This window comes from Balaenoptera physalus, assembly GCF_965194825.1.
Source record: "Balaenoptera physalus genome assembly, chromosome: 1".
NCBI lineage: Eukaryota > Metazoa > Chordata > Mammalia > Artiodactyla > Balaenopteridae > Balaenoptera > Balaenoptera physalus.
The window spans coordinates 2,770,301-2,785,661 of record NC_138882.1 but is presented as its reverse complement, the minus strand read 5'-3'; the positions used below and the strand labels follow the sequence as shown (position 1 = coordinate 2,785,661).

Sequence of the window (15,361 nt, the reverse complement as noted above, 5' to 3'; positions counted from 1 at the left end):
GGAGGCCCTGACCCCACCCGGCCGGTCCGGGTTCCGCCCACCTTTGGACCCTGTGAAAAGCAGCTCATCCGTGGCATCCAGGCAGAGGATGGGCTTGGTGTGGCCCTCGGCCATGGAGACGCACTGCAGCGGGGCCGTCCGCGCGCCCTTGGCTCCTCCGACCGGGGAGATGATGCCCCTTCCCGGGAGAGAGGGAGAGAGGCGCCCGTCAGCCCGGGACCGCGGCCAGGCTGAGCGAGGCGCCCGGGTGAGGGACGGGCGGAGGGGCACTCGGGCTGTGGCCGGGGCTCCAGCCACAGCCCCCCAAGTCCGAGAGCCGCGCAGACGGGGGCCTGCGGTGCAGCCTCTCAGTCGCCATCCTGGGCACTTCCGGGGAGCAAGCCCGGCCAGGCACGGCCGGGGGGCCAGAACACGCGGGCGTCCCCTCCGACGCCTGCCTGACCCAGAACCCAAGACACACACGCCCCCAGGTCCCAGCCGGGCAGGGCAGAGGCCCCAGAGCTGGCTGGGCTCCTCCGGCACCTCGGTGACCACAGGGAGGGTCGAGGAGTGCAGAGAGGGAGGGCACCCAGGCCGCCACGCCCATGCAGAGACGCGCGCATGCAGGCGTGCACGTCACCCCCACCTGGGCCCTCTTGGACCAGTGAGGTCAGATCCGTGACTGCCATTTGCAAAGGGCTAAGTCCCTCTGGGGAGCCCTGCTCAGCTCCGTGGGAAGAATGTGCAGGCCCCTGTGGGGAGTGAGGCTCCGTGCAGCTGGTATGGCCCCCTCCTCCCCACAAACACTCAGAGACGAAGGAGGCCTGTCCTGGGCGGGCCTGAGGACTTCGCTACACACCAGCCTCCTGCAGGGCCTGAGGATGAGGATTTTTCTCCCACTGAGGGTCTTTGGGAACGAGCCCCCGGCCAAGTCACGTGCACGTCTGAAACGTGGCCTATTCTTTCCAAAGACAGCGCCGCCCCTGTGGCCGAGAGCGGCTGACGTCACCAATGTCCTGCCCTGCCCGCAGCTGCTCAAGAGCCCCCGGACTCCACCGGCACCCCCAAGGACGGCGGTTGGACAGGCCCAGCTGTCCCCGGTGTCGCAGACACACGAAGAGCCCCACCCCCCAGCTCCCCGCTTCTGACGCTGGCTTGGGCCCAGGGGCAGGAGCCGGGGAAGGAGCCCAAGACAGCAGTGGGAAGACCCCGAGTTAAAGGATAGCCCTCCGCCCATGGGAGGGGCCAGGGGTGGGGGGGTGGCTGGCAGCCTTGCAGCCAGGGGACGGTTACAGAGGCGTCACCCCCGGGGGCAGGGACAGTGAGTGGCGGTCGCCCCGGAAGAGCAGGCGGAGCCCTCAGCCCAGGGTGGCCCTTTCCCAGCCGGGGCTCAGGCCCACCAGGTCCTGGGACTTGCTCCGTGTTACGGGCAGGGAGAGGGGTGTGCGTGTGTGTGCGTGTGTGTGCACGTGTGTGCGTGTGCGCACGTGTGCGTGTGCGCGGGGCTGGCTGAGGGGAGAGAGGTCTCCTGGTACTCCTGGTCTTCGGGCCAGGAGACGTGGGCAGGGCCACTTCTCGTGCAGAGCCAAGGTCGGTGAGGGAGCCCCCGACCCTGAGCTGCACGACCCTCCAGCAGCCTCTCTCCAGGGGTCCGGCCCCCCAGGCTCCCTGCCCGCCCCTCCCACCCAGTGACAAGCCACCAGCAGCCACATGCCCCCCCCGAGCCCCCAGCTCCAGCCTGGCGCAGTCAGAGGCCACGAAGCACCCACGAGAGAGGAACCAGGGGTGAGAAGGGCCGGAGGGGGTCTGGGGGAGCCACGGAGAGGAGGGGCCGCATGCTGAGGCCAGGGTGCGGGGAAGGGGGACAGAGAGGGAGCAGCGAGCCATTCTGTGTACCTCAGGACCTCCGACAAAGAGGAGTCGCTGTCATCAGACCTGGGGGCAGAAAATTAGCTGGATTAGGGGGAGAGAGGGACACACACGAGGGAGCGGAGGCGGCAGCAGCGTGGGGAGGTCAGAGGGTGGTTATTCTCTGCAGGGGGAGCGGAGAGAGGAGAGGAGGGAGGGCCTGAGGGCAGCGGAGAGGAGGTGGGGCAGGCCGGGGAGCTGGGGACGCCCCTCGGACAACAGGGCGGGGATGGGGGCGGGGAGGGGCGGAGGGGAGACGGGCCTTGCTGGTCCCAGGATCCCGGCTGCCTCACTGCACCAGCTGGGGGCCCCCTGCCCCCTGAGCGACGACGCTGTGCCTGCTCCCACCCCTCCCAGGGGCAGGCCTCTCCCAGCAGTGCTTCAGGGGCCTGCTGAACCCCAAGCACTGGCCCCAGGAGCCGCTGGACGGTGCCCGGGAGCTGGCTCTGCACACACATGGGCCCGACACCTGGGCCACCGGGCAGGACCGGGGTCTGGAAGCCCCCGGGGCTGGGATGCCAGGGTCCCACCCAGAGCTGCTGAGAGGGACCTGTGACTGTCAAGGTGTGGGGGGCACCCTGGCTGGTGTGAAGGCCCCTGGCTGGTGTGAAGGGCCCCTGGCTGGCATGCGGGTCCCCTGGCTGGCATGGGGGGCACCCTGGCTGGGGTAAAGGGCCCCTGGCTGGTGTGAAGGGCCCCTGGCTGGCATGGGGGGCACCCTGGCTGGGGTAAAGGGCCCCTGACTGGTGTGAAGGGCCCCTGGCTGGTGTGAAGGGCCCCTGGCTGGCATGGGGGGCACCCTGGCTGGCATGGGGGTCCCCTGGCTGGCATTGGGGTCCCCTGGATGGCATGGGGGTCCCCTGGCTGGCATGGGGGTCCCCTGGCTGGCGTGGGCCGGGCTCGCTGCTGTCCTCCCGCAAGGGGGGCCACAGCAGGTTTGGCGCAGGAGCAATGTTCTGCCTCTGTGAGGAGAGGTGATGTAGGCAAGGACTAGCACTTCGTAGCCTGGGCTCCGCCAAAGGACAAAGGAGCTATTAGAGCCGAGAGGAGCCCTCTGGGGGCTGCAGAAAGTTGGGTGTCGGGGGTGCCCAGCAGTGTGGGGGGCCCGGCGGGGAGCACAGGAGGGTGGGGCCTCCCCCTTCGCCAACGCGGAGCCCCACAAGTCAGAGATCCCAGGTTTGGGCCCAACTCGACTGCTTTCTAGGTGTCCCGGGGCCTCCGAGCCTCTCTCCTCTTTGTAAAGCAGGGAAGGCAGTCCTCACGGCTGGTTTATATACCTCCAGCGGAATCCCGTGTGTGCAAGCCTGGGGCGGCGTTGGGGGGCGATGCCCACCACACTGTGAGGTGAGTGTCCAGCGGGAGCGGTCAGTAGGGGTGAGCTGACCCCACCATGTGACAGAAACGGGGTCTCCTTCTGCAGGGACCCTTCACAAGGGCGCTGGGGCGTGGCCTGAGCATTAGCGGGGGCGGGGGGTGTGAGTGACGGAAGCTGAAGGAAGGGGCTCCAGAGAAGAATCAGAATCAGCAGAGGAGGCGGGGGCAGCTCTGGGTAGGCCCTCGGGGTGCCCGACTGCCCGGGCCTGGCCCCGTGGCTTCCTTCGTGCCCTCTCCTGCGGTCCCCACATGCTCAGGGGACGGGAGGGGTCCACGGTCAGCACAGAAAGGGCGGAGGTGCCGGGAGAGGGGCCAGCACAGCATGCCTAGGGTCTCCCCGCTGCCCGCCTGCCTGCGGCGAGGACCCGCCCACAGCCTCCCTGTCCCCTCTGCGCCCCCCGCCCCCCGGCGCCCGGCTCTTACTTGTCCAGCGCTGACCCTTGGCTCTGGTTACTGGTGAGACGAGAGAAGACGTTTCGGTCGTTCCGGGGCCGAGTGGGAGGGGACGAGGGGGGCGTGAACCCCACGTCTGTGGACCTGGCAGGTGAGCAGGACAGAGCAGCATCCGTCAGTAACCGCACCTCTGCCCGCGGGCATGCACACGCGGGGTCACCTGCACCACCTTCCGTCTGGTCGTAAGGCCTGCAGGGCAGGGGGTCCTACGGCCCAGCTCCTGCTTAGCCCCCGGGGGCTGGTCCTCGTGATCCGTGGGTTCCGCATTTGGGAATTAATTCACCTGCTCATCAAAGCCTATCTGTCAGCCCCAAACAATACCCCCAGGGCTTTCCTGGCCATTTGCAGGCATGAGGACCCAAGCGCACATCTTCCCAGCTGAGGTCAGAAGAGGTGGCCCTACCTCCCTCACAGTGTACACAGCGCCCTTTCCAGTCTATTTAGTGTCATGCTTTTCATATTTTTCTGCTTTTGGTTGGTGATTTCAGTGTTTAAAATGGCCCCGAAGATGGTGCTGCAGGGCCACCTGGTGTCCTGAGCTCAAGGAAGCTGGGACGTGATTTACAAAGAAAATACGTGTTAGATGAGCTTCGTTCAGGCGTGAGTTCTAGGGCTGTTGGCCCTGAGTTCAATGTTAATGAGTCAACGGTACATATTGGATTAGGTGTCTTGAAACAGAAACTCACATGACGGGTTGATGCAAACGCTGGGACCAGAGGCCCCCAGGAGCCCAGCCCTGTATTTCCCGGGAACAACAGCTCAGGATTCGCTAAGTCGTGTTCACGGTGACTTGACAACACAACTGCCACAAACAGCGTGACCTGATCTCCAGGGAAGAGTCCAAGGCCTCATGGCGCCACCCCTTCCAGCACCCACGACCCTGCTCTTTGGAAGGTGGTCCTCAGGTTCAGCCCATCCTCCCTCCCTTTGGAGGGTCATCACGAGTCCAGCCTACATTCCCCCCAATTGCAACTCAGTGTGTTCCGTCACGGGGGGCGGGACGGTCTGTGGGGCCCCGGGTGCACAGATGCCCTTGCAACTCCTCCCATCAAAGGCCCATCTGCAGCCACAGGCATGGGCGGCTGGACCGGAGGGAGGGACAGGAGCATGTCCCCCTCCCGACAAGGCAGGTGCATGAGGTCATCCTGAGCCCCTGCCCTTCTACTACTTCGCTGTGTGACCTGGGGAGGCCACCAAACATCTCTGAAAATTAAGGTGACCCTGAGAGGCATCGGGAGACCCGAAGAAGCCCTTGGGGCCCCACGAGTGGCTGGCCGGCTGGGGACTGTCCTTGGTCCTGCATCCCCTCCCAGGACTGTCCTTACTCACCTACACTCCGCCCACAGGACAAGACCTTGAAAGGGGTTGAGGCCTTCCAAGGACCCCTGGCCGTGAACGGGGCTGAAGCCCACTGGTCCCGTGACCAGTCCAGGCCACTGCAAATCCGCCCACGCTGAGCTCACGGCAGCCGGCAGTTTTTAGCAGCGGCCTTGGCCACCAGCTCAGGTGCTTATGGAGAGATTGTTTCCTGAGCCGCAGCTGACAAAGTGAGGAAGGGGCCGTGCGGGGAGCCAAGCGGGGCCGGATGAACGTGTACACGACGGTCTACAGCGGGCCTCCCAGCGATTCCCGCCCCCAGGGTCTAGAACATGTCCTCACCTGATGGGCTGCCCTCGGTCGTATGACTTCCTCCGGGTCAGAGGGGACGTCTCCGCTCCTCGAGACTGCCGGGGGCTGGAATGCAGGGTCCAGTGAGGCCCAGGCCCACCTCCCGGTCCCACCCATCCCCCCACCCCTCGGCTCCCTCCTTACAAAGTGCTCCCTCTGGTGGGCAGGCTGATGGTCCGAGAGACCTTGTCCCGGTAGTAGGGGTCTCGGATGGAGAAGCCCACTCCGTCCTCTTTGATCTCCACGAGGGAGGCCAGGGACTTAGTGATGTTCTTGGTGGACACGTCCAGCGGGGGGCCCAGGCACTCGGCAGACACGGCCTTCATCTGGGCGGACAGCTTGGGCTCACCCTGAGACAGGAAGGGCTGGGTGGACCCACTGACCAAACACGACGGCACAGAACGGGGAGCTGGGGGAGTTCCAGCGGGGAGACGTGCCGCCGGCCTGAGGCAGAGGAGGCGATGGAACGGCCCCGGCAGACACGACCCAGACACGTCTCCCGAGGCTTCTGGAGAAGCCAAACCAACAGGAAATGCCTCTGCTGCCCTTCTTTAGACTTTGCAAACAGAATGCCAGGCTGACCTCTGCTGCTCACCGCTAATCAGTTACTCAGAGGCTGTGCACAGGTCACTGCTCCCAGTCTGCAGGGTCTTCCCTTCTCTCTTTAGTGAGTCCTGTTTCGTGGCTCCGTCTAGTCTAGTAATTGCTCCCTCAGTGTCAGACAGACTCCCCCCCTGCTGAGTCAGTAATCCGCGTGCAGTAACTAGACATCCAGGGTTAGCTGGTCTTTGACCCAGAGCAGGAGGCAGAGTCTTGGTGGGGAAGAGGATGAGTTCTGAAAGCGAGGCCCCGGGCTGTGATGATGTCACTCCACCCATTTCAAAAGGAATGGGCTGTAACGGGTCACACATCTGGGCACCCTGACCCTTTCCAGGTTAGACCCTTCTTGGCCGCCGCATCCCCAGCTGGAGGCAATACTGGGTTGGGGCTGAGGGTAGGGGTAGAGCCCCAGGAAGGTGGGGACCAGGCTGCGGGGAGCCCCCCGGCCGCCTGCTGGTGGGGCTCACCTTGAACTTGAAGTCGTCATGGCTGGTGGAGCCTTTCATGGTGAACGACTGGGAGAAGCTAAGGAAAAAGCAGAGGAGGGTCAGGATGGCGACAGCTGATGTCCCGGTTCCCCGGGGCTTAGGTTCATGGGTCCCAAAGAGCCCCCAAGCCCAGGCTGAGCCCTCGACCCTCCGGCAACCCCCCAACCCAGCCCCAGGCACATGCTCGCTCCCAACCTGGAAACTCACCTCCCTTCCGAGACCTCAGACACCTCCTCATCTGTGCTGGCGTAGCCGTTCTCTGCCGGGGACGAGGGAGCCGAGGGGTGAGGCCCCGACCCCTCACCCGCCCTCCCGCCCCTCACCCTCTGGGATCCGACCGCGGCTTCCGGGGAGCCTGGGGGAGGGAGGGTCTCTGAGGCGGGAGGCAGGGAGCCCTGGGGGTCCCTGGGGGCCCCGAGGCCTGCCCCCCGCCCTGTACCCTGCTGCACGTTGTGGATGAGGGCCTGCAGCTCCGGATGGGCCTCGGCCTTCTCGCGCAGGGCGTCGAGCAGCAGGTGGTTCTGGGAGGGGACCGCTATGTCTGTCTGCCTCAGCCGTCCCTCCAGCAGCCGGATCTGGGCCTCTTTCTGGGCCACCTGCAGCCCCTGAGGGTGGGGAGCGAGGAGGCCTGGGGTTACCCCTCCCAGCCTGGGGCTGTGGGGACCTCCATCACTGCCCTCCCAGAATCTGCTCCCAACCAGACACCTCCCCGCTAGCTCCCAGGCCCCAGCCTGTGCCCATCACAGACCTGCGATGCACCCCAGCCCCCTTAACCTCCCCCCCATCCAAGCTGTGGGGCACACTCCCTGTCATGGGCAGAATTGTGTCCCCAGAACGCATATGTAGATGCTGTAACCTCCAGGAGCTCAGAACGTGACTGTGTTTGGAGATGGGGTCTTCAGGAGATGATTAAGTTAAAATGAAGTCTCTAGAGGGGGCCCTCATCCCTATGACCAGTGTCCTTATAAGAGGAGGAAATCAGGACACAGACACACACAGAGGGAGGACCTCAGGAAGGGAGACGCCGAGTCTACAGGCCCAGGAGAGAGACTCAGAGGGACCCGCCCCGCCAACACCTCGATCTCTGACCCCCAGCCTCCAGGACGGGGAGCAGTAAACGTCTGCTGTTTAGGTCCCCCGGCCGCGGGGCTGGTCACGGCGGCCCCGGCAGAGGAACACGCTCCCGAGTCGCCAAGCAGAGCTGAGAGAGCTCCCTGGGGCGGGTGAGGGTTCAAGGAGGCCAAACCCCTGCCCCTTCCCCGAGTTGCCCCGCAGGCACAGACCCTGGGGAAGGAAGTCCCCACGGCCAGCGCTCCGTCGGGCAGAGGGGACAGGGGACCGCCACAGGCCAAGGGATGACTTCTACTCCTGCACGAGGCCCCTGACCCCACCTCTGGGCGGAGCATGTCTGTCCGGTCCTGTTGCCCCACCGGAAGCACGCGAGCGCGCACACACACACACACACACACACACACACACACACACACACACACACACGCGGCTCCCTCCACCTCCGCGGGCTCAGGCCCGGCCCTGCTGTGGATGGGCTCGCACCAGACGCTAGGGTTGCCCCCGACGGAGGCCCTGCTGTGTACCAGGCGCCACGCCAAGACTCTGGCCCCATCATCTCGTTACAGCCGCGCGCGCAGCAAGCCGTCCCCCGCTTTACAGCCTTAGTGCTTGCCCGCACCTGTGAGGGCCGCTGACGGGCGGCCGGGCCCCGTTTTTGGTCACGGGGGTGCCTGCCCGCTGGGCCCGGCAGGAGGCGAGCCCCAGCCTACCTTGTCGATGGACGCCTTGAGGAAGTTATCCAGCAGGAGGCGGGCTTCGGCCAGGGAGCAGGAGCTGATGACCACCGACGTGTCTGTGGAGTCCAGCTCCTCCTGGACCGGGAGGCGGAGGGCCCGCGTCACCAGGGCTGCCTCCCCCCGGGCCTAGGCACCCTCCCGCTCCCCCGCCCCGCGGGCACCTTGGTCTCCTCCAGCTGCACAATGGTGGCCTGGCAGTCGCCGATGCTGTCGTTGATGTAGTCGACGTTGGCCGCCAGCACCTCGATCTCCTCTGCCAGCTCCTGCAGCCCCCTCTCCTCCTCCGGGCTCTCGGCCTGCAGCCGCTCCCGCTTCCTCCTCAACGCCTCCTGCAGGAGGGATAGCTCCTCCCTTTTCTGGGGGGAGGGAGGAGGCCTCAGGCTGCTGCCCCACCCGGCCGGCCCACAGGGAGGAGGGGTGGAGGGCGGCGGGGACAGAGGAGGGGTGGAGGGCGGCGGGGACAGAGCCGGGCGTGGGGGGGGGGCCCACCTTGATGAGCCGCTCCATGTCAGCCTCCAGGTTGACGATGGTCATCCTCTGCATGACGATGTCGACGATCCTCCGCTCCAGTGACTGCCACTTGAGCCTGGCGGCCTTACTGAAGCTCTGGCTGGCCCCCTTCTTCTGGAACTTCTTTCTGGGGGGCAGAGACAAAGAGGCAGGGGAAGGACCACCCTCAGCCTCTGCAGCTGCGTGGAGACTCCGACCCAGAGCCGACGGCTGAGGGGACCCCGGCGCTTGCCCCTCCCAGGCCCCGCCTGCACCGGCCAGGTGCCCCAGGCCGCCTCACCTGGCAGGGCGGGCGCCAGACATGGTGGGCGCGGGGTGGCTCCCCAAGAAGTGGCTGATCTTGCGGTCCCACTGGCGCACGATGTTGGAGACGGAGCGGGCTCCCGATTCGGCCTCGGACGAGGTGGTGCTGGCCGACACCTCGGTGCCCGAGTCCAGCATGGGTGGCTTCGGTCCCACGCGGCCCGCCACCCGCTCAGACATGGGCTTGGCCAGACGCCTCAGTGCAGAAACCTGGGGGCCCAGAGGAGCGGGACCCAGTGGACAGGGTGCCCCCAGCCCACGGAAAGGCCCAGGTTGGGGCGCGGGGCTGGGAGAATACAGGGCCGCTCCGTCCTGGCCTGGGTTTGGGACTGAGAAAGGTCCAATGGGTCTCCAGTGTGAAATGGACACAAAAGAGGCTCCCCGTCCTTTTTAAAAGTTAACCACTACGGCATCTGGACCGTAGCCTGCAGCCCACCCCCAGCCTCAGCACTCTAGCTGAGAGAGGCCCTCCCACGGGGGCCACCCCAAGTCAGCACATGGTCAGGGGGAGCCGGGGCCACAGGGGGGCTGCTCTCAGGACAGGGGGGCAGGGCAGGGGCCACGGGGGAGGGGCCGGGCTCACCTCCTGGGTTTTCCTCCTCAGGACCATTTCCTGCTGCCGCTTCTGGGACTCCAGAGCCCGGATCTGAAACTGTGGGTGAGAGGAGAGGGTGGGGTCTACACTCGGGCCCTAAGCCCGTTCCACCCGGGCCGGCCCTGGAGGTGAGCGCCTTGTGCAGCCAAAACTCGCTGGTAAAGGGGACCCAGCGTTTGGGTCCCTTTCTCCACGAGGACACGTCTCTCGGCCTCTTCTCCCCGCCGTGGGCGAGGAGCCTGGAGCAGAGGGCCGGGCCCGCCAGGCCTCTCCACAGGGCTGGAAGCTGCTGGTGACCTGGGCAGGGTCCTACCCGGCAGTGGGCTCGAGGCCTGGCTCGGAAGCCCACGAGGACCGGGCTGGGCTCCCGCAGCCGTCCTGCCCTCCCGCGTAGGGCCGCGCCTCTCCTCCCAGCGCCACCATCACCGCTCAGGCCCGCGTGGTCAGGAGGGGCGGCCAGGCACGCGGGGAGGCGGGGGGCCCAGGGACCCTCGAGGCTGCCCTCACCTCCTGCCGCCGCTGCTCCTTCTTGAGCTGAGCGATCTCCCGGTTCCTCTTGGTCTCCGCCAGCCGCCGCCGCTGTTGCTCCTCCCGCATCTGCTTCATCAGGGCCACCTGCGACGGGGCGGGGCGGGGGTGAGGCCGGGCCTGATGGTGGGGTTGAGGGGAGGCCCGAGGCCTGCGTGGAGGGGCTGGCCCGGAGGATGCCAGGCAGGGGTGGAAGCCACCAGGTGGCAGTGCCTCAAGGGGTCTGGCCCCACCTTGTCCACAGGAGTGAAGGTGTCCCACCACCTGGGCAACCTACCGAAAGGAGCGGCCTTACTGCCGACCCAGCCGTGCAGGTGAGACCACTCTGCAGGGTCCAGCCACGGCCCCCAGTGCTCTGCTCACAGCCCCTGGTGGTCCTCACGCAGAGCCACTGCCGGTGGCCAGCCACTCTGGGACCAGCCTAAGCTGCTAGAGGCAAGGGGTCCTGCCTGGATGAAGCAGCGTTCTCTCTCCCACCCGCAGCTGAGCTGCCGGCGGGGCGCGTTCCCAGGCCAGGTTCTCACGGTGACGACAATAAAAACCAGCATCATTTACTGAGCCCACACTATATGCCCAGCCCCATCCTCATGATAATCACACGCGACAGGCGTTATCACTCCTAATTTACAAATAACAAAGGAGCCTCAGAGAGACAAAATGACTTAAAGTCATAAAATCAGTAATGGGTGGCCAGACTTCTGGCCCAGGTCGCTTTGCTTCAAAATCCAGCTCTTACCACGGCCGTGGGGATGGCACCAGGGCAGGTCAGAGCAGAGCTGGCGACCAAACACAGAGCCTGGAGCAGAGCTCTCGGAGGGCCGGCCAGAGGCTCAGAGCGCATCACCCGGGAGGCCAGAGGTGAGCCGGCACAATGGGGAGCCGTGCGCTGGGCCCTCGTAGCGTCCACCCCCCTGGCCCCAGAGCGCAGAGTGCAAAGTGCACAGGGGTCAGACTCCTTCCATGTGACGGCGCCACGAGAATCAAGTGTGGGCTGTCCCTCCTCTGCCACTGAGGCCTCAGACACCCCAGGAATGTCACCAGCCTGCCCTGAGGGCAGTTAAGAGAGGAAAAGGCCCGGGAGGGAGGCTGGAAGGACTGCGCTGGCTTCTCCCTCAGAAGGCAGGCTGTGTCGGGGGGAAGCTACAGAGAGGAGGAGGGCTCCCTGCTGCCGGGCCTTTGGGGTCCAGAACAAATGCTCCTCCAAAGGGCTGGGGCTGACAAGAGAAGCCAAGCCTGGGCTGGAAGCGGACCCAAGCCCCGCCCACAGGGAGCTGCATGCACACTGAGACGGCGGCCCTCATACGGAGCCGGGGCCAGAGCCTTCCTGGGGAGGAACGTGTCCTTCTGGACAAAGGTCCATCTGTCCAGCTCTGCCTGTGTGGCCGAGTCCCAGGGAGGTCATCACAGGGGTGGTGGTCTCAGAACGGGTGGGAACATTCCAGGCATGTGACAGCACAGCACCTGAGGCCAGCACTGTTCTGAGTGTCTCCTCTCCTTAGGCCACCTCTGTAAACCGCAGGGCCTGCCCCTGAACTGCGCTGGGAGGGTCTTGGGCACTGGCTCTCACGGCAACTGGTTAGAATCCTTGACTGCTGCCCTCGGTCCTTCTGACAGAAACCCTGGGCCCCTGCTGGGCACCCTGGGACAGCCCAAGAGTGCCCTGTTCAGCCTCCTTCCCAGGCTCACAAGGGCACAGTTAGCCAGGCAGAGCGGGGCCCCCGGCTGAAGGGCTGAGCAAGCTGAGATTGAAACCCGGGAACACGCAGGGACCCTCTGTCCTTCACACACGTCCTGGGCATTATTATATTATTTTTCCAGGCTTCAGAGCCATAGAAGGGTCCTGCCTCATAGGGATCTACAGTAGGGTCACCTCCCGCTGAGATGACGGCCGGCCGGCACCAGCCAGGACCGCCTCGAGAGGTGTTAGCCAGGGAGCCTCCAGGGAGACAGAGTTAGGACGCAGGCAGAGCCCCCAGAACGCTCCAGGAGCTGCAGAGTGTGCAGTGCAGCCCCCGAATGGGGACAACCAAGGCCCTGGTCCCTCCCTCCTACCACCAGAGGGCGCCCGCTGACCCAAGTCCCCCTCTTCCTCCTGCAGCCCGAGGCAGCATCTGCTGGTGGAGGTCCAGGGGCAAACCGGCTCCCTGGGGCCAGTGCAGGACGGACAGTCTGAGCAGAGCGAGACTGGCCCTTCTCCACCCTGGACAGGCTGACGGGCCCTGGATGTGGCCCAGGCGTGGCTGGGGACAGAGCCTGCCCAGGGGAGGTGGCTAGCCCGATGGCTGAGGGTCCACCTGGCAGAGTCTGCATCATCACGGCATCACCCCTCTCCGCTGCACACCGGTCAGCGCCAGCCCAGTCGGGCGGGGAGGACGCAGTTACCATGGCACCGGGTGCTCCCCTCTGTGGGACCTGTTCCCACGGCCAGCCGTCTGCGGCTCGCTGGGGTCCTGTCCCAGCGCCTGGCGCAGGGCTGCAGGGAGCTGGGGTACACGGGGGGCTGGGGCCAGGGCAGGAACGCGCAACAGGCAGCCAAGGGGACGGAGGACATAAGGGCAGCACGGATCTGCGGGCCCAGGCGGGAATGAGGACCCAGCCGGACGGGGAGGCAGAAGAGCCAGGAGCCAGGCTCGAGCGCCCTGGACGACGATGGCAACTGGAAAAGGGTGGCGGCAGAGAAATGAGTCTGAATCCCAGCGCTGCCCCAGCAGGCGGGAGTCACTCTCCAAGGAATTGGCAGTGACACCTGGGCTGCTTTCTCCAGCTCCTCCTCAGGACCAAATGCGGTTGTGGTGTTGGAGGACTGGCGGAGAGCCACATCCAATCGTCACTACGTAATTATTATTATCATGAGTATAGGCAAACGTGGCACAGGTGGGAGGCCTCACGTGCACTGCGTGTGGACTGGAGGCCACGATGGTGGGGCGGGGCCCCTGGGGACCCTCTCCTGCCCCTCCACGGGGAAAAGTGTTTTAACCCTGGACAACGCACTAAGAGGACCGGGTCCAGGACCAGGATGGGGTTGAAACAGGCAATGTCGTGTGTCAAGACAAGCAGCCACGCTGACAGCGATGATTATTTTTAACACGGTAAGTGGGTCTGAAACTACACCCCTGTCCCCCAGCCCCCTTTTGCCGCCTTCACCTCGGCCCCGCCCCCAATTTGGCGTCACCCAACCCCGCCCCTACCTAGGCCTTCTTCATCTCGGCCCCGCCCCCGCTCCCACCTTGGCCACGCCCACGCCCCGCCCACGCCCATGCCCCGGCCCCCACCTTAGCCTTCTTCATCTCGGCCACCTCGGCCTGCAGCTTCTTGAGCTCCCTCTCGTAGCGAGACTGGTTCTTGAGCAGCCGCGCGTGCTCCTTCTGCGCGGCCTGCAGCTTCTGCAGGTCCCGGTTCATCTCCCGCAGCCTCTTCTCATAGTCCGCCTTGATCTTGTTGGCCTTCTCCTCCGTGTAGCACTCCATGGTACCTGCGTGCAGCGGGGCAGGGTCTGCGCAGGTCCCTGGGCCCCAGTGCCCGGGCAGCCTGGGCTCCAGTGTCGGGGCGTGACGTGGGCGAGTCACACCCTCCTCCACCCGTTCCTTCGTGTGAACAAGGAGGGGCTCGGACTAGGAGACGCCCAAGGGCATTCTAGGGACCTCGAAGGGGTGATTTCATCCAGAGATCTCTGAGCCCCTGCTCGTCAGCTTGCCATGAGGGGCCTGAGGACCACTCCCGCTGGCTCGGTTCTGACCCGTGATTGGAGGAAAGGGCCGGGACCAGTGGGAAGGGGAAAAGTTAGCAAGAGAAGATAGAGTGAGTGGGCTCGGGGAGAAGGAGCGACCTGGTTCTCCACCTTTAACCTTTCCTACCTGAACTGCCAACGTCTAACAGACATGGCAAACTAGCAGGTGCAAGCCCACCTCCTCACCCTCCACCCCCTCACCCAGCAGTCTTCCCCATCTCAGTATCTCACCACGTCCTTCCAGAAGCTCCCTCCCTGGAGGCATCTTTGGCTCCCGTCTCTTAATCCCCCACCAACCAATCAACAAAGCCTTTCATTTCCATCTTCAAAATGGATCCAGAATATGACCACTTCTCACTTCCTCCTGTCCAAACCATCTCTCACCAGGACCTTTATAAGAGTTTCCTAACTGGTCTCAAGCTTCCACTTTTGCTTCCCTGTACAGCAGCCAAAGCGATCGTGCCAGAATGCTTTCAAAATTTACATCACACCCCTTAAAACCCCACACTTCCCATGTCCCTCAGAGAATAAGACAAAAATCCTAAAATGACTGTCACACCTGGTCCGACATTTCTCCTCTGATCTCCTTGACTGCTAGTGTCCCCTCTCACCGTGCTCCAGCCATCGGGGCCCTCGTCATGCCACCAACACGCCCGGTGCACGTCTGCCTCGGGGCCTTGGTATCTTCTGTTCCCTCTGCCTGCAATGCTCTTCCCCTCACCCATTCTCTCCAGCACTATCTCACCTCCTTCAAGTCTTTGCTCAGATGCCAGCTTCTCAGCAAAGTCTCCCACGACCATCCTTCTCAACACACCCACCCCCTCCCCAGCACACCTTGCCCCCTTCCCTGCTGCATTCTTCCACGACACTTATCACCCCCTGACATGCTATAGGATCTGCCACTTATCTTATTTACATCTGTCTCTCCCCACTAGAATGTGCGCTACAAAACTCTAGCATCTAGAACAAGGACCGCTCTGCAAGACACACTCAATGCATGTTTGCTGAGTAAGTGAACAAATGAGTGGATGAGTGAGTGAGTCATGGGATGAAGGGGCTGAGAGCCATGTAAGGAAGATACATTGTGAGAAGCAGACTTGTAAATGCGATCAAAGGAAACACCCAAGGAGCAAATTCAGGATGAAAGGCTGGGGGATTTCACCTTCATGGGCCTGGAGACAGGATTCTAATACTTCAGGCGATGGTAAAAATAATAGAAATGATAAACTGAGAACGTAGCAAAGGGACCGGAGTTGGACACAAGAACTTTCTATGGGTCTAAGTGCACAGTCCAAGGTCAGAATGCCCCGCCCAGAGGCCCAAGTGACCCAGTGGTGCCCTTCTGACGGGGAGGGGCCCGGGGAGGGGGTGTGTGGTGGGTATGGGGCGGGGCTTCGTGGGGGCGGGGCTTCATGGGGCG

The 15,361-nt window shown here is 64.3% G+C and overlaps 1 protein-coding gene across 8 annotated transcripts in view; it reads right to left on the bottom strand.

Moving 5' to 3' along the window:
• KIF21B (kinesin family member 21B) overlaps positions 1-15,361 on the bottom strand; it is a 43,958-nt gene that overhangs the window by 6,629 nt on the left and 21,968 nt on the right. For 5 of the 8 annotated variants that reach the window (XR_014260664.1, XR_014260665.1, XR_014260667.1 and 2 more), the window contains exons 15-29: positions 13,487-13,686; positions 10,194-10,301; positions 9,675-9,743; positions 9,069-9,301; positions 8,768-8,915; positions 8,440-8,634; positions 8,252-8,353; positions 6,910-7,075; positions 6,678-6,729; positions 6,450-6,507; positions 5,527-5,732; positions 5,374-5,448; positions 3,685-3,798; positions 1,876-1,914; positions 42-178 (exon numbers count right to left, since the gene is read on the bottom strand). Coding sequence is in view for 3 of the 8 variants with exons in the window: in XM_082450209.1 (XP_082306335.1) it covers positions 42-178; positions 1,876-1,914; positions 3,685-3,798; positions 5,374-5,448; positions 5,527-5,732; positions 6,450-6,507; positions 6,678-6,729; positions 6,910-7,075; positions 8,252-8,353; positions 8,440-8,634; positions 8,768-8,915; positions 9,069-9,301; positions 9,675-9,743; positions 10,194-10,301; positions 13,487-13,686 (1,902 nt within the window). In the remaining 5 variants the exon portion in view is untranslated. The remainder of the gene's footprint in view (positions 1-41; positions 179-1,875; positions 1,915-3,684; positions 3,799-5,373; positions 5,449-5,526; positions 5,733-6,449; positions 6,508-6,677; positions 6,730-6,909; positions 7,076-8,251; positions 8,354-8,439; positions 8,635-8,767; positions 8,916-9,068; positions 9,302-9,674; positions 9,744-10,193; positions 10,302-13,486; positions 13,687-15,361) is intronic. The other 3 variants (XR_014260666.1, XR_014260668.1, XM_082450211.1) reach the window with 1 other exon arrangement.